A 15,998-nucleotide genomic window follows, 5' to 3' on the forward strand; every position below is an offset into this window, starting at 1 on the left:
GACCAATCACAGCGCTGAGAAGGCGGGTTGGGAGCCCTCACAAGCCAATAACGGCAAAAGAAGCCGGCCTCGCGCTCTTGGCTCCACCCCCGACGCTGAGAGGCAGGTTCCGAGGCTGCAGCACCCGGCCGAGTCTGGGTGACGGGGGCCCGCAGTTCCCGCGGGGTCGTCCAGGTGAGGGAGCTGGGAGAGAGTCCGGTAGGTCAGGGAGGGGGAGCGGCTGGCTCCGGCCAGCTGCTCCGTGGTGTTGAGGGGAGCGGGGTCCGGCGTGGAAGCGCGCTCGGGGCGCCAGTGCCGGATGTGAGGACCGCGGGCAAGGGGAACAGGTGAAAGCGGAATGAAATCTTAAATGATGGAATTGGGCTGGGGCATGTTTCTTGCCCTTTAAGAGTTTTATAGTCATCGAAGACGGGAGATAGTAAGAGAGAGTTAACAGCACAGGGTGAAGGAGTGATGACAGCTTTACAAAAACGGAAGCACTACCGGGGAGATAAGATCTGTTGTGTTTGTGCAGTGGACGTGGTGTGGTTGGGAAGAGCGTCTGAGAGGAGGTTACTGAAGGATGAGTAGGAGTTGGATATTACCGGTAAAGGATGAATGCTGTGAACGTTACACGTGAAATATAAGAATACGGCGAGGCGGGAGATGCGAGAGACGGAGAGTGGGGAAGACCTGGCGGGGCCGGTTTTGCATGGCTGAGGGCCTTGGTCTTTGTGTTTAAGGGAGGCACTCCCTTGAAATTTGTTTAGAGAAGGGGGTTAACTCCCCTGTTTAGATAATATCCTGGCATTGTATCGGTTCAGGAGGGCAAGGTTGGAGATTGGGCAACTCCAACAAATGAGGAATCTTAGGCAGTCCAGGCTCAACTAAGGTATAGGGCCAAAGGACAGACACTGGCTGACCGTCCTCGGACGGCTAAACTTAACGGTTTCTCAGAGAATCCACAGGTAACTAATTTTTTTCTGAGGATAGGGCAGACTTTAAGTCAATCAGGTTGCACAAGGATGAGAAAAGGAAAAGAAAATTCGCTCTCTATTTCTCCTTCCTCAATTTCTAGTTTTTGCGTTGGTTCGTTTGGCAAAGGTGTATCCACTTTCTTTTCTTGTGTTGGGAGAGTAAACTCCTGAATGTTAATTAAACCAGGTATTTCTAAATTGAGCGGGAGTTTGAAGGCTTAACTTAGGCAGCAGAGACAGGAGAGACTTAGAACATGCCTTCAGAAATGACTAAATAGGTGATGGCGCAATTCACCAAATTAGAGGTTAAAGAAGGTAGAGTATTTAGGCAGGGTTGCAGGGGGCAGTTGCTGAACTTTCGGACATGTTGAGTTTGATGGGCTTCTGAACTGATGGGAGATGGCCAGTAGAGTTTTAGATAATCAGAACCTGGAGTTTAGGAGAGAGGGCTAAGGATAGAAAGGTTGTGGATATCAGTGTATTTTTAAAACAGGAAATAGGGGCGCCTGGGTGGCTCAGTCGTTAAGCATCTGCCTTCTGCTTGGGTCATGATCTTAGGGTCCTGGGATCGCTCCTTGCTCCGCGGGGAGCCTGCCTCTCCCTCTCCCACTCCCCCCTGCTTGTGTTCCCTCTCTCGCTGTGTCTCTGTCAAATAAAGACATAAAATCTAAAACAAAATAAAAATAAAACAGGAAATAGTTACTATCACTCTAGGTACTCTGAAATAGTTAGAAAGGAGTAAGGAAAGCATTCTTGGGAAACTAGCCTCAGTTCTCAAGTCTTCCTTTCTCAAAAGCTGTAGCACAAAAATACTAAATCAGAAAGTGCTGTCTTTCTCGCCTCCTGGTTGAGTCTTTGAATCTGTTGTGCCCTCTACTCAAAACATTCCCTGTTCCTCCCACCCACCCCACCCTACTTTACTCTCTTTTAATCAGCTCACCTCCCCCTTAGCTCCAGGTCTCAGTTTAGATGGCATCTTTCTTTAAGAACTCTTTCCTGGTCCTCTGTGCTCCAGCACTCTATATTTCCAACCCGTTATTGTTCTTATCACATAATTTTATGATAGTCTGATTATTGCTTTGTATTCCTCTTTAGAGTTTGTATTTATTTTGAAGTCAGGGGTGGGGACAGCAGCTAGCACAGCAGCTGCACGTAGTAGCGCAAATTAAATCAGAGTGTGAATCCCAAGAACCAAGGAAGGAGAGTATTTTAAGGAGGGAAGTAGCAAATCTTCAGATTGGTCAAATAAAATAAACTGTAAAGAATGTTTGTTGGATTTGGCAGCTAGGAGATCCTTAGTGATTATATTAGTAAGAGTGAATTCAGTACAGTGATGAGCACAGAAAGCAGATTGTAAAAGCTGGAGAGTAAATGGGAAATGTGAAGATGAAGACAACCTGTATAGAATAATCTTTAAAGGAGCCTTGGGAAAGCTGTAGGAATTATTCCCTTTTTACTATAATATTTACTGTGTGCTTTATTATTTCTGATTACAGTAGAGCATAAGGGATGAGTGCATAGCCTCCCCCACTTAGTATTTTAGTTACTTGGGTTACTCTTTCTAAACCTCAGTTTTTCAATTATAAGATAGAGATGATAAAATTACCTACTTCATGAAGGTATGGTAAGGATTAAAGTCTTTAATATAGAGAGAGCATACAGAACTCTTAAAACACAGTTCCTGGCGTATAAGAAGTGCCCCAAATTCTTAGCTTCTTGTAGCTACTATGTGTAAGGTCGTATGTTAAGTACTTAACATTAGGTCTTAGACCCATTAGAACTATTGTTTTCCTTTTTTCAGCTTTATCAAGGTATAATTGACAGGTATAATTGTAAGATATTTAAAGTGTGCATTGTGGTGATTTAATATATATATATATATATATATATATATATATATATATATATACACACACCTTGTGAAAAGATCCCCACCATCTAGTTACTGTTGTTATTCTTGTTATTCTGTGCATTTTGCAGATGATAAAACAGGCTCAGAGAGGTTATATAACTTGCTCAAGGTCACACAGCTAGTAAGTGGTGTTGGTTCAACATTGCCAAATTTGGCGACGACCTCATGAAAAATGAGGATTGGAATGACTGTTTTACCTTGCAAGTTAGAAGACCGAAAATACCTCGGTGTTAGCGGGAGCTAGATTGTAAGTAGTTGAGTGAGTTGTATGGGTAAGAGCAAAGCAGGGGGAAGCTTTTTGTTGATTTCTCCCTAGAGAAAGAAGCTGGTTCAAAGAAAAAGAAGAGGGACAGTGGCTTGGGGAGGAGGAGATACAGGTTAGGAAAACTTTGCTCTAGAAATGAAGACTTGAGTATGTTTTTAAACTTGAGGGGGTGGACTTAGTGAAGAGGGAAGAACGAAAGATGAGAAAGGATAAGTGACAGACAGGTTCTCAGGTAAAATAAGAACAGAAGACTGGTCACTCTCAGAGAGGGGGAGTGAGAAAAGAGGAATTTTGAGGTTGGGATGGCCCAGGATATAACTGTAGCTTCCATAGTATAAGTCATTGAGAATGACTAGGACAAAAAAATAAGGCTGCAGAGTGAATTCAGAGACCTGAGGAAGCTGACTAAGTAAGCTTCCCAGACCCTCCATGAGGAACTGGTCGGAGGTCAGTATGGGAAGTGGGGCATTCTAAGCACTATTAAGAGTGCTTCTGAGGCTTAAAATAATTTTGTTTTTATTATTTATTTATTTATTTATTTATTTAAAGATTTTATTTATTTATTCGAGAGAGAGAGCACGAGAGGGAAGAGGGTCAGAGGGAGAAGCAGACTCCCTGCTCAGCAGGGAGCCCGATGTGGGACTCGATCCCGGAACTCCAGGATCATGACCTGAGCCGAAGGCAGTCGCTTAACCAACTGAGCCACCCAGGTGCCCAAAATAATTTTGTTTTTAAAGTAGTGTATCATAATAAATTAGGAACAACCAGTGAACATTTTTAGGAAAATGACACTATAAACTTTTCTTTTTTGATTTGGTGACGTATTATGCTTATTTGTTGTATAGATAAAGCATATTCGTGAGAAAATTATAATTGTAAGCTATAAAATGGAAAGAAATTTTTCTCCTCTCCTCCATTACTGTCCCCCCCCAACTGGGTGTGCACATATGCAAATGCGAGCATCTATTACCTCTTGATCTCTTTTCCCTAAAGGTCATCACTCTCAGTTGTTCCCTGGATATCCTTCCATACATTTTGTGTGTGTCTGTGTCTGCCTGTCCATAGGCATGAAAGTGCACAATATATAACCTTTTCACAAAAACAAAAGGGGGGTGCTCTTGTTATGTGCATTATTCTACAACATGCTGTTTCACTTAACATTGTATTTTGGACATCTTTCTGTGTGGAACATAGAGATTTTCCTGTTCTCTTAAGTGGCTGTATAATTGTCTGTGGAAGGACTTAGGGTTTTTTTTAACTCCTTTCTTGTTGATGGACTTATTTCTGCTCTTTTTCTTTTTTCTTTGTTTTTGCTGCTATAAGCAATGCTTCTTTCAGTCTTAGTGTGCCTTAGTGAGAAAATTGCTGGGTCAAAGAGTATATTTATTTTGAATTGTGACAAATATTGTGAATTTTTCTTCAAAGGCCTAGTAATCCCTTCATTAACAAGTATAATGGTGTCTGTTTCCCCAAATTGTTACCCTTACCAGTACTGGGTCCCGAACACTAAAACTTTTAAAGATTTTTGTTTTAGGGCGTATTTCTTTATTTGAGTCAAACTGAACTGCTTATTTGTTTAGTGAACATTTGTATTTATTTTTCCGTGAACCCCTTGGGAATGGCCTTTGTCATTTTTCTATTGGGTTTTTAGTCTTTTTCTAAAGCACACTTTTCAGCCTTTTGTCATTGGTGTTGGAAATATTTTTTCCAGTTTGTCATTTGATCTTTGACTTTATTTGTAATTGTCTATTTATCCCCCAGTTAGAAGTATTTAATTTTTATGTAGTCTTACTTGGCAGAGTAAGTAAGGTTTCTTTATAGGGTTTTTGGTGGGTTTTTTTGTGGGTTTTTCTTTTTTTTGGTTTTAAATGATGCCCGAACGCCACTATTGCTAATTGAAATTACAAATTTTTCCATGGAGACCACATTGAAAAGTCTCTTTAAAGGTAGTTTGAAATTCTTTGTCCACTGTTGTTTAGATCCTACTCTTGAAAGTTAACATGTGGCTTTTTTTATTTTTAAAAGATTTTATTTATTTGACAGAGAGAGAGAGCACAAGCAGGGGGAGTGGCAGCAGAGGGAGAGGGAGAAGCAGACTCCCCGCTGAGCAGGGAGCCGGATGCAGGACTCCATCCCAGGACCCTGAGATCATGACCTGAGCCGAAGGCAGATGGTTAACCGAAGGCAGATGCTTAAATGACTGAGCCACCCAGGCGCCCCTATTTATTTATTTATTTGAGAGAGAGAGCGCACATGCCCTCACCCAAGCCCTCACCCTCATAAGGGAGGGGGAGTAGCAGGGAAAGAGGGGCAGGGAGGGGGAAAGGATCTCAAGTGGACTCTGCCCTGCAGAGTGGAGGCCGGAGTGGAGGCCGAGCAAGATCTCATGACCCTGAGATCATGACCTAAGCAGAAACTAAGAGTCCTGACCCTTAACTGATTGAGCCACCCGGGTGCCCCAACATGTGGCTGGCTGGCTGGCTGGCTGGCTGGCTGGCTGGCTTATTTATTTATTTATTTAAATTCAGTTAATTAACATAATGCTTTTATTTGTTTCAGGGGTACAGGTCTGGGATTCATCAGTCTTATACCTAGTGTTCATTACAACACCTACACTCTGTAATATCCATCATCCAGTTACCCCATCCCTCCACCCCCTCCCTCCAGCAACCCACACTTTGTTTCGTAAGATCGAGTGTCTCTTAAATCAGTGTCTACAAATGGACATGGTGATGATATCCAGTAGACCTTTTTTTTAATCACATGTTTAGGATCTGAGAATTGGTACTTTAGTATTTGTGGTTTTTAAAATTAACAGAAGATGAATTTTAAAAATTATTTTCTGGGAATTTCATTGTTTGGCTTACTTGGTTTGCTTGCTTGCTTATGTATTTATTTATTTTTACAGAATTCTAAGGCTTTCAGCAGAGATTTGAGAAATGGCAACAAATGAAAGTATCGGCATCTTTAGTTCAGCATCCTTGGCTGTGGAGTATGTAGATTCACTTTTACCTGAAAACCCTCTACAAGAAACATTTAAAAATGCTTGGAACTATATGTTGAATAATTATACAAAGTTCCAGATTGCAACATGGGGATCCTTGATAGTTCATGAGGTCCTTTATTTCTTGTTCTGTTTACCTGGATTTTTGTTTCAATTTATACCTTACATGAAAAAGTACAAAATTCAAAAGGTGAGTGTGATGGACTTGCAGTGAAATGTTATTATTCATGTTGACTATTTTAAAAGTAAATGTAACTTGGTTTTAAGAGAACCTAGATCAGGACTGTCCAATAGATAGGAAAAGAAGGAACATAATGTAATTTTACATTTTCTGATAGAATACATAAAAAGGTATAAAGAAATAGGGACATTAGTTTTAATATATTTTATTTAACACAATAAATTGAAATTATTTCAATAAGTAATCAGAATTTAAAAGTACTTAATGGGATGTTTTATGTTCATATTCTCACAATGTCTTTGAAATTGGGTGTTTTACATTAATTTTAGCCCATCTAAGTTTAGACTAGCCATATTTAAAGTGTTCTGTAGCCACATATTTCTAGTTCCTGCCACATTGGACAACCCTAGATCACTATTGATAATGTTTCAAGAGTAATTTGTTAAATTGTGCTTTCAGTAGGTGTGACATTTATCTAATTTGGGTTTATAATCTTTAGCTGGAAAGAGAAGTTACGGGGATTTGTAGATACTTTGCAATTCACTCCAACCCTTGATTTCTCAGCCACTAAGTGTATGTTTAATATGGTAAGATCTTGATCAGGGCTATTAAAAGTTTTGTTTTTTCCTTAAATATATGATGGTGGTTCTGCAGGATTCATGTTATCCCAAATGAGGAAGTCATGATGCTCCTAGAATCTAGGTATTTGCTTCAATGCACTAAGTTCCTTGAGATTCCCACCATGTGTGACAAAGTGTTGAGGTAGACACAGTGCCTCTTTTTAGTTGTAGTCTTGGGGAAAACAGCTCTACCACTGTGAAGACTAGAGCTTGACAGGGTGCCAGGAACAGAATCTGGACTAGCTTATCAGAGATGATTTATCAGCACTTGGCAAAGCCATAGTTGTGTCTAATACTTGCTGTTTACTTTTCTAAAAAGTCATGCCAAACTGAAACTCGGGGGCACATGGTCTTGGTAGAAAGTGAACATCTTGAGAGTGTTCACCTGTGGAGACTAATTTGTACTCACCAAGTTCACATCGGGTGGCAGTCATCGTGCACCTTCTCTCCCATCAGTCTTGTAGCCCCGTTGCCTCTCCCAGTGAGTCTCACTTTAAGGCCTCACTCAAGTGTTGTTGTTGATCCTCTCTGGGGATAGTGCATGGGGTCAGGCCACTAGACTCTAAGCCAAAGGAGGGAGGAGTAAAAGGAAAAGGGGGAGGAAATAAAAAGGGACATGTCCAAAGGGGAGTATTCTGTTACCCTAAATTAAGGACAGAACTTCCAAAATGCTTTTTATAACAGGGCCTGCTTTGAAAAGCAGAATTCGGTTTGGGTGTGAAGTTCTCATGCATGTTTGGGGTGACTCCGGCTGCAGTGTGTCACCCCTGTGTTGGTTGGGAGGGCTGGTTCATGGTGTGTCTGGCCAGGCCACAGTACCCTTGTCCTCCACCCCTCGGCCCTTGACTCGCTGGTCAGAGGTGGTAAATTTTCCAGAGAGAGGAAGGCCTTTTTCAGTCATGGTTTTATGTATGATTTTAAAATAAACTGTGGCAAAAGACAGTACAAGTAGTTGTCTAGTTGGTTACGGGTAGTTTTTTAAAGATTTTATTTATTTATCTGACAGAGCGAGAGAGCACAAGCAGAGGGAACAGTAGAGGGAGGGGAGGGAGGAGCAGGCTCCCTGTCGAGCAGGGAGCCCGATGCGGGCCTCGATCCCAGGACCCTGGGGTCATGACCTGAGCCGAAGGCAGATGCTTAACCATCTAGGCGCCCTATAAACAGAATTGAAAGACTGGGTAGTGTGGCTTCACATTGCTTTGTCTTCCTTTGAGTTTCACAACTGTTAAAAATCCCTACTTTGAGCTTTTTTTTTTTTTTTAAGATATTATTTATTTGTCAGAGAGAGAGAGAACATGAGTGGGGATAGGGGCAGAGGGAAGGTAGAAGCAGACTCCCTACTGAGCAAGGAGATGGACATGGGATTTGATCCCAGGATCGTGACCCCAGCCGAAGGCAGATGCTTAACCGACTGAGCCACCCAGGCAATCCTAACTGCAGCCCTTTAAATTGAATAAACTTAGGTTTTTTTATATGGCTTGCTAAGCAAGTCGATATCCTGATGAGGTTTTTTTAAACATTTACTACACTGATCTTACTTTTCTCGTTTTGGCTTTCATCTTTGAACATCGTTATCTGTGGGGCAGTAGCTCTCCATTCTTTGGGAACCACTGGACCCATTTCTGAAGTTCTTCCAGCTCAGAGAGTTTATAATTCTGTCATCATATGTGAACAAAACTATGCTTATTGCTGGGAATGAGCACCGCTGAATGGCTGGCAACATCGATTTCCCTTTGTAATAGAGGCTTCCGGTGCTGCCTGCAGGACTGCCGCGACATTTGGGAGAACCCACCTGTGATCTTAGCATAACACATTTCTGCTCTGAGAGTCCTGGCTGACAGAAGCGAATGATCTGTGGGCTGCAGAGACTGGACAGTTATTCTGTAGTGTTTCTTTGGTTTGTTTGAGATCATTAGTCTGGGCTTGTGTATTAACAGTTTCTTTACCTATTTAAACTAGTGATCACAGTTGTCAAGAAGTTAGAAGGGGAGGAGGCTGTGATTCCTGGGCCTCAGTTACTGTCACATAGTCACTGTAATATAGAATTCACATCATAAGATTAATTAAATAATGTAGAATTACGGTCACCTAGAAACATTACAGAAACAATTAGGAATTCACTCTTAAGTATCAAATCAAACTACTGATAGCAGAGGCTAATAGTAAATATTGTGATTTTTCTCCATAGGATAAACCAGAAACATGGGAAAACCAATGGAAATGTTTTAAAGTACTTCTCTTTAATCACTTTTGTATCCAGCTTCCTTTGATCTGTGGAACTTACTATTTTACAGAGTATTTTAATATACCTTATGATTGGGAAAGAATGCCAAGATGGTATGTAGATAGATTTGATTTTGATAGTCATGGTTTATCGTCCAGTTAAAATACCCTTCATATTTATCTTTTTCTTCTTGTTTGTTCTAAACTTTAGAAGTAAATAAAATGTAGAAAAGTAAGCCATAGTAGAAACTTAAAACGTTTCCATTTTTCTGTCGTCCTGTGTTCTAATGTAATATTTTATTGGAAGGTGACTTATGTATTTATTTATTATTTTGGAAAGTGATTTCTAACATCAGAAGTTTCGGTAGCATCCTTTATATTATTTTATACAGATACACCCGCTTATACCAAGAAAAACTATATTACATTTTAAGTCTGAAATGAATAAAAAAAGAGTAATTGTGAGGTTTATAAAAGTTGTGTCCATATAGATGCAAATATATATTACCTGAGCACTAGTAGTTGTGTTCAAATAATTGTATTCAACTATCTGCTCTTGACATAATCTGAATACAGATATACCAATATATAGGTGTATACTTTTTCTTTGTAATATATGTAATAGAAAAGTTTTTGTGTATGTGTTTATTTGTATATAAAATGTTTTGCCCATTGTACTTATGTCCCTCTCTTTGGTGGAAAAAAGTGATGATTTTACTATTGATAATCTCAGTTCAAATCCCTCATCCGTCCTTATCAATATTACTCTTTTCCTAGAAGTTTTGGATTTTGTTTCTTAACTTTGATTTTATACATGTGAAAATTTTTTCAGTTTTTTTTTCTTTAAGTAGGCTCCATGCCCAACATTCAGCTTGAACTCATGACCCTGCAGTCAAGAGTTGCATGTTCTACTTACTAAGCCAGCCAGGCGCCCCTGTACATGGGAATTTTTAAAAAATGAACTAGAATTGGAATAGTGGTCATTCCCTTTAACCCTGCTGCAGGAGGTATTATATAGCCACCTTGTACGTAGCAGTTGTGAGAGTTTGTTGCTATGTATCGAGGTTGGTCAAGCTGGTTAGTGGGTATTTGGTTTCATGTAATTCTTCAAACAGTGATCCCAAGTAAAAGTTTAGATTAAGTAAAAGTTATTTTATACTCATTACAGTATTTTCATCCTAAAGGTATCTGCTTTTGGCAAGATGCTTCGGCTGTGCAGTGATTGAGGATACCTGGCACTATTTCCTGCATAGGCTCTTACATCACAAAAGAATATATAAATATATTCATAAAGTTCATCATGAGTTTCAGGTATGTTAGAATTATTTTTAACACATTTTTTTTCTATTAGAGGCAAAATGCTTTTTTAAAATCTTCCGAGGTTTTAAAAAAATTGTCAGTGATGTTTTTATTTCTTTCTCTTTGGCATGAACATGTTAAGAACATCACACACACACACACACACAGCCAGTTCTATAAATTTTCAAGAGAAGTGTTACATGAAATAGTTCAGTCTCTCATTTGGGGCCAGACTGCTATCCTGTCACGGTTGGACGTGGCAGATTAATAGAGACCATAGTGATGTTAAGGTCATTTAAATTGGACTCCAAAACAATGAACTTTTCATCTTTAAATTTCTAAAACAATTACCAACTTGTTTGATGAACACCTTCTCACCTCATTCTGACCCCCACAAAAACCGATTTTATCAGAACTGCTTTGAATGTACCTTTGTCAAACTGGTTTCGTCGATATGTTCTGCATTGGTCCTGATTACATGGTATGCTAAATCAAGTATCCCTTTCTTAGCAGAACAAATTCAGAAGCATAAACCAAAATTAGAATTTAAGTCAATTGTTTAATGCCTTTATCTTTTTTGTATTTAATATTTTTATTGATGTTTGCTTGTTGAACCCAGTGAGTCATTCTTTTGACAAATTTTCCGGCGTCAGGAAGACAAAGAATTTGAATTTACAGTGTCAAATAAAGAATAATAGATCATGAGCACTTTGAGGTATAGGTTGGGCTCTGACTAATGCTCAAGATTAGGGAAACTCTATGGGACTGTCTGATCCAGAATTTCATTGATTCTTGCCCCTGGGGATGTGGGAATCTGGGAAGGGTTTGGCACATGTTTTCATACCCCTCCCATGTTCATCACCATAAAGAGGAGCACCCACTTAGCTCATCTTCTTTTTACTAGAAACTTTTGAAAGAAAATACAAGAATTCATACGTATCTAGGAAACAAAGGTTGCCAAATACATGTTCAGATTGTTAGACTTTATTTAGAAGACTGAATAATTTTTTAATGCCTTTATCTTAAACCATCAAAGGCAGTTACTAAGATTCTATTAAGGATATCCCTAGACCTTTTGATGTTTGGTAGGAACAAAAAGATGTTTTTATTAAGAATTACTGTTACTTGTTTATATATCTATGGTTAGATATATGTCATTACCTATAGAAACAATCTAATTTTATAAAACTTTATGCATAAATTAGAATATATGTATTTGTCACGGTTCTTCAGAGAAACAAAATCAGTAGGAGATACATACACACACACACACACACACACATTTATTTTAAGGAACTGGCTCATGTGATTGTGGGGCTTGGCAAGTCTGAAATGCGTAGGACAGACCACAGACTGGAAATTCAAGCAGGGTTTCTCTGTTGTAGCCGTGAGAATTCTTTCTTCCTCGTGAAACCTCAGTCTTTGCTTTTAAGGCCTTCAACTGGTTGATTAAAGCCCACTTGCATTATGGAGGGTAATCTCCCTTACTTACTTACTCCCTTACTACTGATTAGTAGTCACATCTACAAAATATCTTCACAGCCGTACGGTGTTTGACCAACCAGTTGGGCACTGTAGCTTAGCTAAGCTGACACATAAAATTAACAGTCACAATATATTAAGGAATTCGTATCTATTTATTTTAGGCTCCATTTGGAATGGAAGCTGAATATGCACATCCCTTAGAAACTCTGATTCTTGGAACCGGATTTTTCATTGGAATCATGCTTTTATGTGATCATGTCATTCTCCTTTGGGCATGGGTGACTATTCGTTTGATAGAAACTATTGATGTCCATAGGTGAGTTATGGTTTCTATTCAGGTGTAAGGTATCAAAATATAAAATATCTTTGTTTTCATGGTCATAAGATCATCTTTATTTCTAAGCAGACTAATAGGACAGATTAAATTGTAAAGGATGTCTCCTTCCTTCATTCTTTCTTTCCACTGTTGTCTTCTCCCTCCTGCCCTCTCAGCTTTCTGAGGAAGGGAGGGGGTGGGTGATTCAGAGCTGTACAGTTGTGGCTATCAGATTCTAGATTTATTGTTGGAAATAAAGGAGGATACTCTAAAAGAATTGCTACATAGTGATTCTCAGGTTTAACCTTCTTAGTGCTTGATACTCATTTCATTTAACTTTTCCTAAAGGACATAGACTGTTACGGGCATTACAAACTGTGGTGAGAAAGCTCCTCTAAAACAGAAAAGAAAAATAATTCTTGAAAATCTGTGTCTAAAGATTCATTACCATAACCCCTCTTTCATCCCCTGTTGTGTAATAAATTCCATAGATCTTTCAAGGCTTTTTTTACATTTCTTAAAATGGTTTCTGGAATATGTACCATTTTTCTGTGAGTTTTTGTCTTGTATAAACCTGTCAGAAACAAAGTGACTTAGGTAAAGTGGAATATTATTTGAAGTAGTTAACAGGCATATTACTATCAATGAAAATGTCAGTTATTTAAAATGTATTTATTTCCTTAATAATCTTTATCATTTTTATTTCAGTGGTTATGACATTCCTCTCAACCCTTTAAATCTGATCCCTTTCTATGCTGGTTCTCGGCATCATGATTTCCACCACATGAACTTCATCGGAAACTATGCTTCAACATTTACATGGTGGGATAGAATTTTTGGAACAGACTCTCAATTTATTGCCTACATTGAAAAGATGAAGAAGATTGAGAAAAAGACTGAATAAATATCTAAACCTTCCTGAACATACACACTTTCCTGAATTGAAGCGAGTAGCTAACATTGCTTCTGCGGAGCAGAAATAAACGTGTCTTGGCTGCTAAGTGATACAAAGAACATTAACAACCTTTAATTATCTTCCTAGTGGGAACTTTTTCTACTTTACATAAAAGTTCTGTATGTGTAGAAATAAGTATATATTTAAGTACGATTTTCATGAGGAAGTTGTAAAGGCCATGTTGCTAACCTTACAGAAAGGTTTTAAGTAATGGAAAAAGTATTAATTTCTGTCTTTCGCCTAGTAATACCATAGGCCTGAAGTTGAAATTGGTCTTTAAAATCTTTTAAATATATAGTGGCCATTTCAGAAACTCTTAGTAGGGTGTTGGCCTCATATTGAACTTTAAACATTTTTTAGAATTTGCTTAAACATCAAAGTATCATGGGTTGAACCATATCAGTTGACAGTGAATGAGGCTGCCGAATCAGGAATAGCCAGTACCAAGAACTTCACTCTTGTCCTGAGCTGACCGGTTTGGGGTGATTCTCTTTCTTTGAGAAGTCTTTTGGGATTGCACTGTACTAGTATGTATAAATTAAGGCATTTCTGAATTGTTGTAAGTGGAATATTTTAGTCTAAAGGTTTTCGGGTTACTTGAATTTTTAAAAAAATTGAGCTTTATTTCTATTTACCCTTTCATTTTTGTATTTCAAGTTTTCATTATACTTAAAGCTGTATCTTGAAACGTGAACTGACTTGCTGTATTTGCACTTTGGACTATTGAAATAAATGTGATTTTTTTGTCTGATTATCCAGTTTCCAATTTTGAACATCAGTTTTATTTTATTCTTATAAGGAAAAAGTACAGAAATCATTAAGTTTTGTAATAAAAGGAATAATTCTACGTTTTTTAAGTGCTTCATTTGCTGAACTTCTTGGGCAGTTTCAACATGTATTTATCAGCTATGATTGTGGGGAATTCCAGTGACCTAGTATTGAGACAGCTCTTCTCTGGTTAGAAGATGTATGCTTTCTGTACAGAGGGAAGAATAGAGTTAAACTTTTTTTTTTAAGATTTTATTTATTTATTTGACAGAGATAGAGCAGGAACGCAAGCAGGGGGAGTGGGAGAGGGGGAAGCAGGTTTCCCGCCGAGCAGGGAGCCCAATGTGGGGTTCGATCCCAGGACCCTGGGATCATAACCCAAGCCGAAGGGAGACACTTAACAACTGAGCCATCCAGGCGCCCCTAGAGTTAAACTTTTTAAGGCTGATTTAAATCTGGTATCTAAATTCTAACTCAAAACAGTTGATAATTCTAACAGTATATGATAGTACCAAATTGTTATTTATAGTATGGAGCCATTTTCTGTTGTTTCTTTTCCTTCTTTTGAAAACACACAGTAAAGAGATCAAATAAGGATTCAGAAAGTTAAACAATATTCTGCTAGACCATGTTTTCTAACTTGTACCTAGTCCTATGACCCTTTCCATTTGCCCTTTCTGTCCCTTCCCCTACTCTCATGGGTGTGGGTTTGATATGTTAGCTCTTCATTCTCAAGCCGATTTGGGGGCTGTGCTTAAAATCGTGCTGTTCAATTATAAGGTAATCTATAGGAAGTTTTATTCTACCTTTTGTTCTCTAATATTGATGGAATGCACAGGCACCTAATTAGTTAAAGGTGACTCTCAGTACTTGGGGGGAGGGTGACCTCTACCGTTGGAAATGGTACTAAACAACTTGGTATGCCTAATTCATCACACTAGTTAACTTACTGTATACTCTGAATTCTGCTCTGAGCTTTTTTTTTTTTTTTTTTTTTAAATATTTGAGCGAGAGAGAGAGACTGTGGGCTAGCAAGGGGTGGGGTCAGGAGAGAAGCAGATTCCCTGCTGAGCATGGAGCCTGATGTGGGGCTCAATCTCAGGACCCTGAGATCATGACCTGCACTGAAATTTAAGAGTTGGATGTTTGAGCCACCCAGGATCCCCACTACCATGAGCTTTTTTTTTATGTAGTGTTCCATGATTTATTGTTTGCATATAACACCCAGTGCTCCATGCAGAACGTGCCCTCTTTAATACCCATCACCAGGCTAACCCATCCTCCCACCTCCCTCCCCTCTAGAACCCTCAGTTTGTTTTTCAGAGTCCATCATCTCTCATGGTTCATTTCCCCCTCCGATTTCCCCCCCTTCATTCTTCCCCTCCTGCTATCTTCTTTTTTTTTTTAACATATAATGTATTGTTTCAGAGGTACAGATCTGTGATTCAACAGTCTTGTACAATTCACAGTGCTCACCATAGCACATACCCTCCCCAATGTCTATCGCCCAGCCACCCCATCCCTCCCACCGCCCACCACTCCAGCAACCCTCAGTTTGTTTCCTGAGATTAAGAATTCCTCATATCCCAGGATCGAGTCCCACATCAGGCTCCCTGCTCGGCAGGGAGCCTGCTTCTCCCTCTGGTCCTCCCCACTCTCATGTGCTCTCTCTTACTGTCTCGAAATAAATAAATAAATCTTTAAAAAAAAAAAAAGAATTCCTCATATCAGTGAGGTCATATGATACATGTCTTTCTCTGATTGACTAATTCCGCTCAGCATAACACTCTCTAGTTCCATCCACGTCGTTGCAAATGGTAAGATTTCATTCCTTTTGATGGTTGCATAATATTCCATTGTATATATATACCACACCTTTATCCATTCATCTGTTGATGGACATTTTGGCTCTTTCCACAGTTTGGCTATTGTGGACATTGCTACTATAAACATCGGGGTGCATGTACCCCTTCAGATCACTACATTTGTATCTTTGGGGTAAATAACCAGTAGT

The 15,998-nt window shown here is 39.1% G+C and overlaps 1 protein-coding gene across 6 annotated transcripts; it reads left to right on the plus strand.

Annotated features, from left to right (window-relative positions):
* The first annotated feature begins 17 nt into the window (after positions 1 to 17).
* MSMO1 (methylsterol monooxygenase 1) lies at positions 18 to 13,968 on the plus strand. Of its 6 annotated transcripts, none has more exons than XM_027600559.2 (6): positions 18 to 174; positions 6,042 to 6,327; positions 9,127 to 9,275; positions 10,346 to 10,472; positions 12,107 to 12,261; positions 12,970 to 13,968. In XM_027600559.2, the coding sequence occupies exons 2-6, from the start codon at positions 6,073 to 6,075 to the stop codon at positions 13,163 to 13,165; spliced, it is 882 nt and encodes a 293-aa protein (XP_027456360.1). In that variant the 5' UTR covers positions 18 to 174; positions 6,042 to 6,072; the 3' UTR covers positions 13,166 to 13,968. The 6 variants fall into 6 exon arrangements, with proteins under 6 accessions (XP_027456360.1, XP_027456361.1, XP_027456366.1 ...); XM_027600560.2 differs by having other exon boundaries at positions 85 to 198; XM_027600565.2 differs by lacking the exon at positions 18 to 174 and adding an exon at positions 216 to 326.
* The last annotated feature ends 2,030 nt before the right edge of the window (positions 13,969 to 15,998 follow it).

The sequence above is a fragment of the Zalophus californianus genome, chromosome 2, assembly GCF_009762305.2.
Source record: "Zalophus californianus isolate mZalCal1 chromosome 2, mZalCal1.pri.v2, whole genome shotgun sequence".
Taxonomy (NCBI): domain Eukaryota; kingdom Metazoa; phylum Chordata; class Mammalia; order Carnivora; family Otariidae; genus Zalophus; species Zalophus californianus.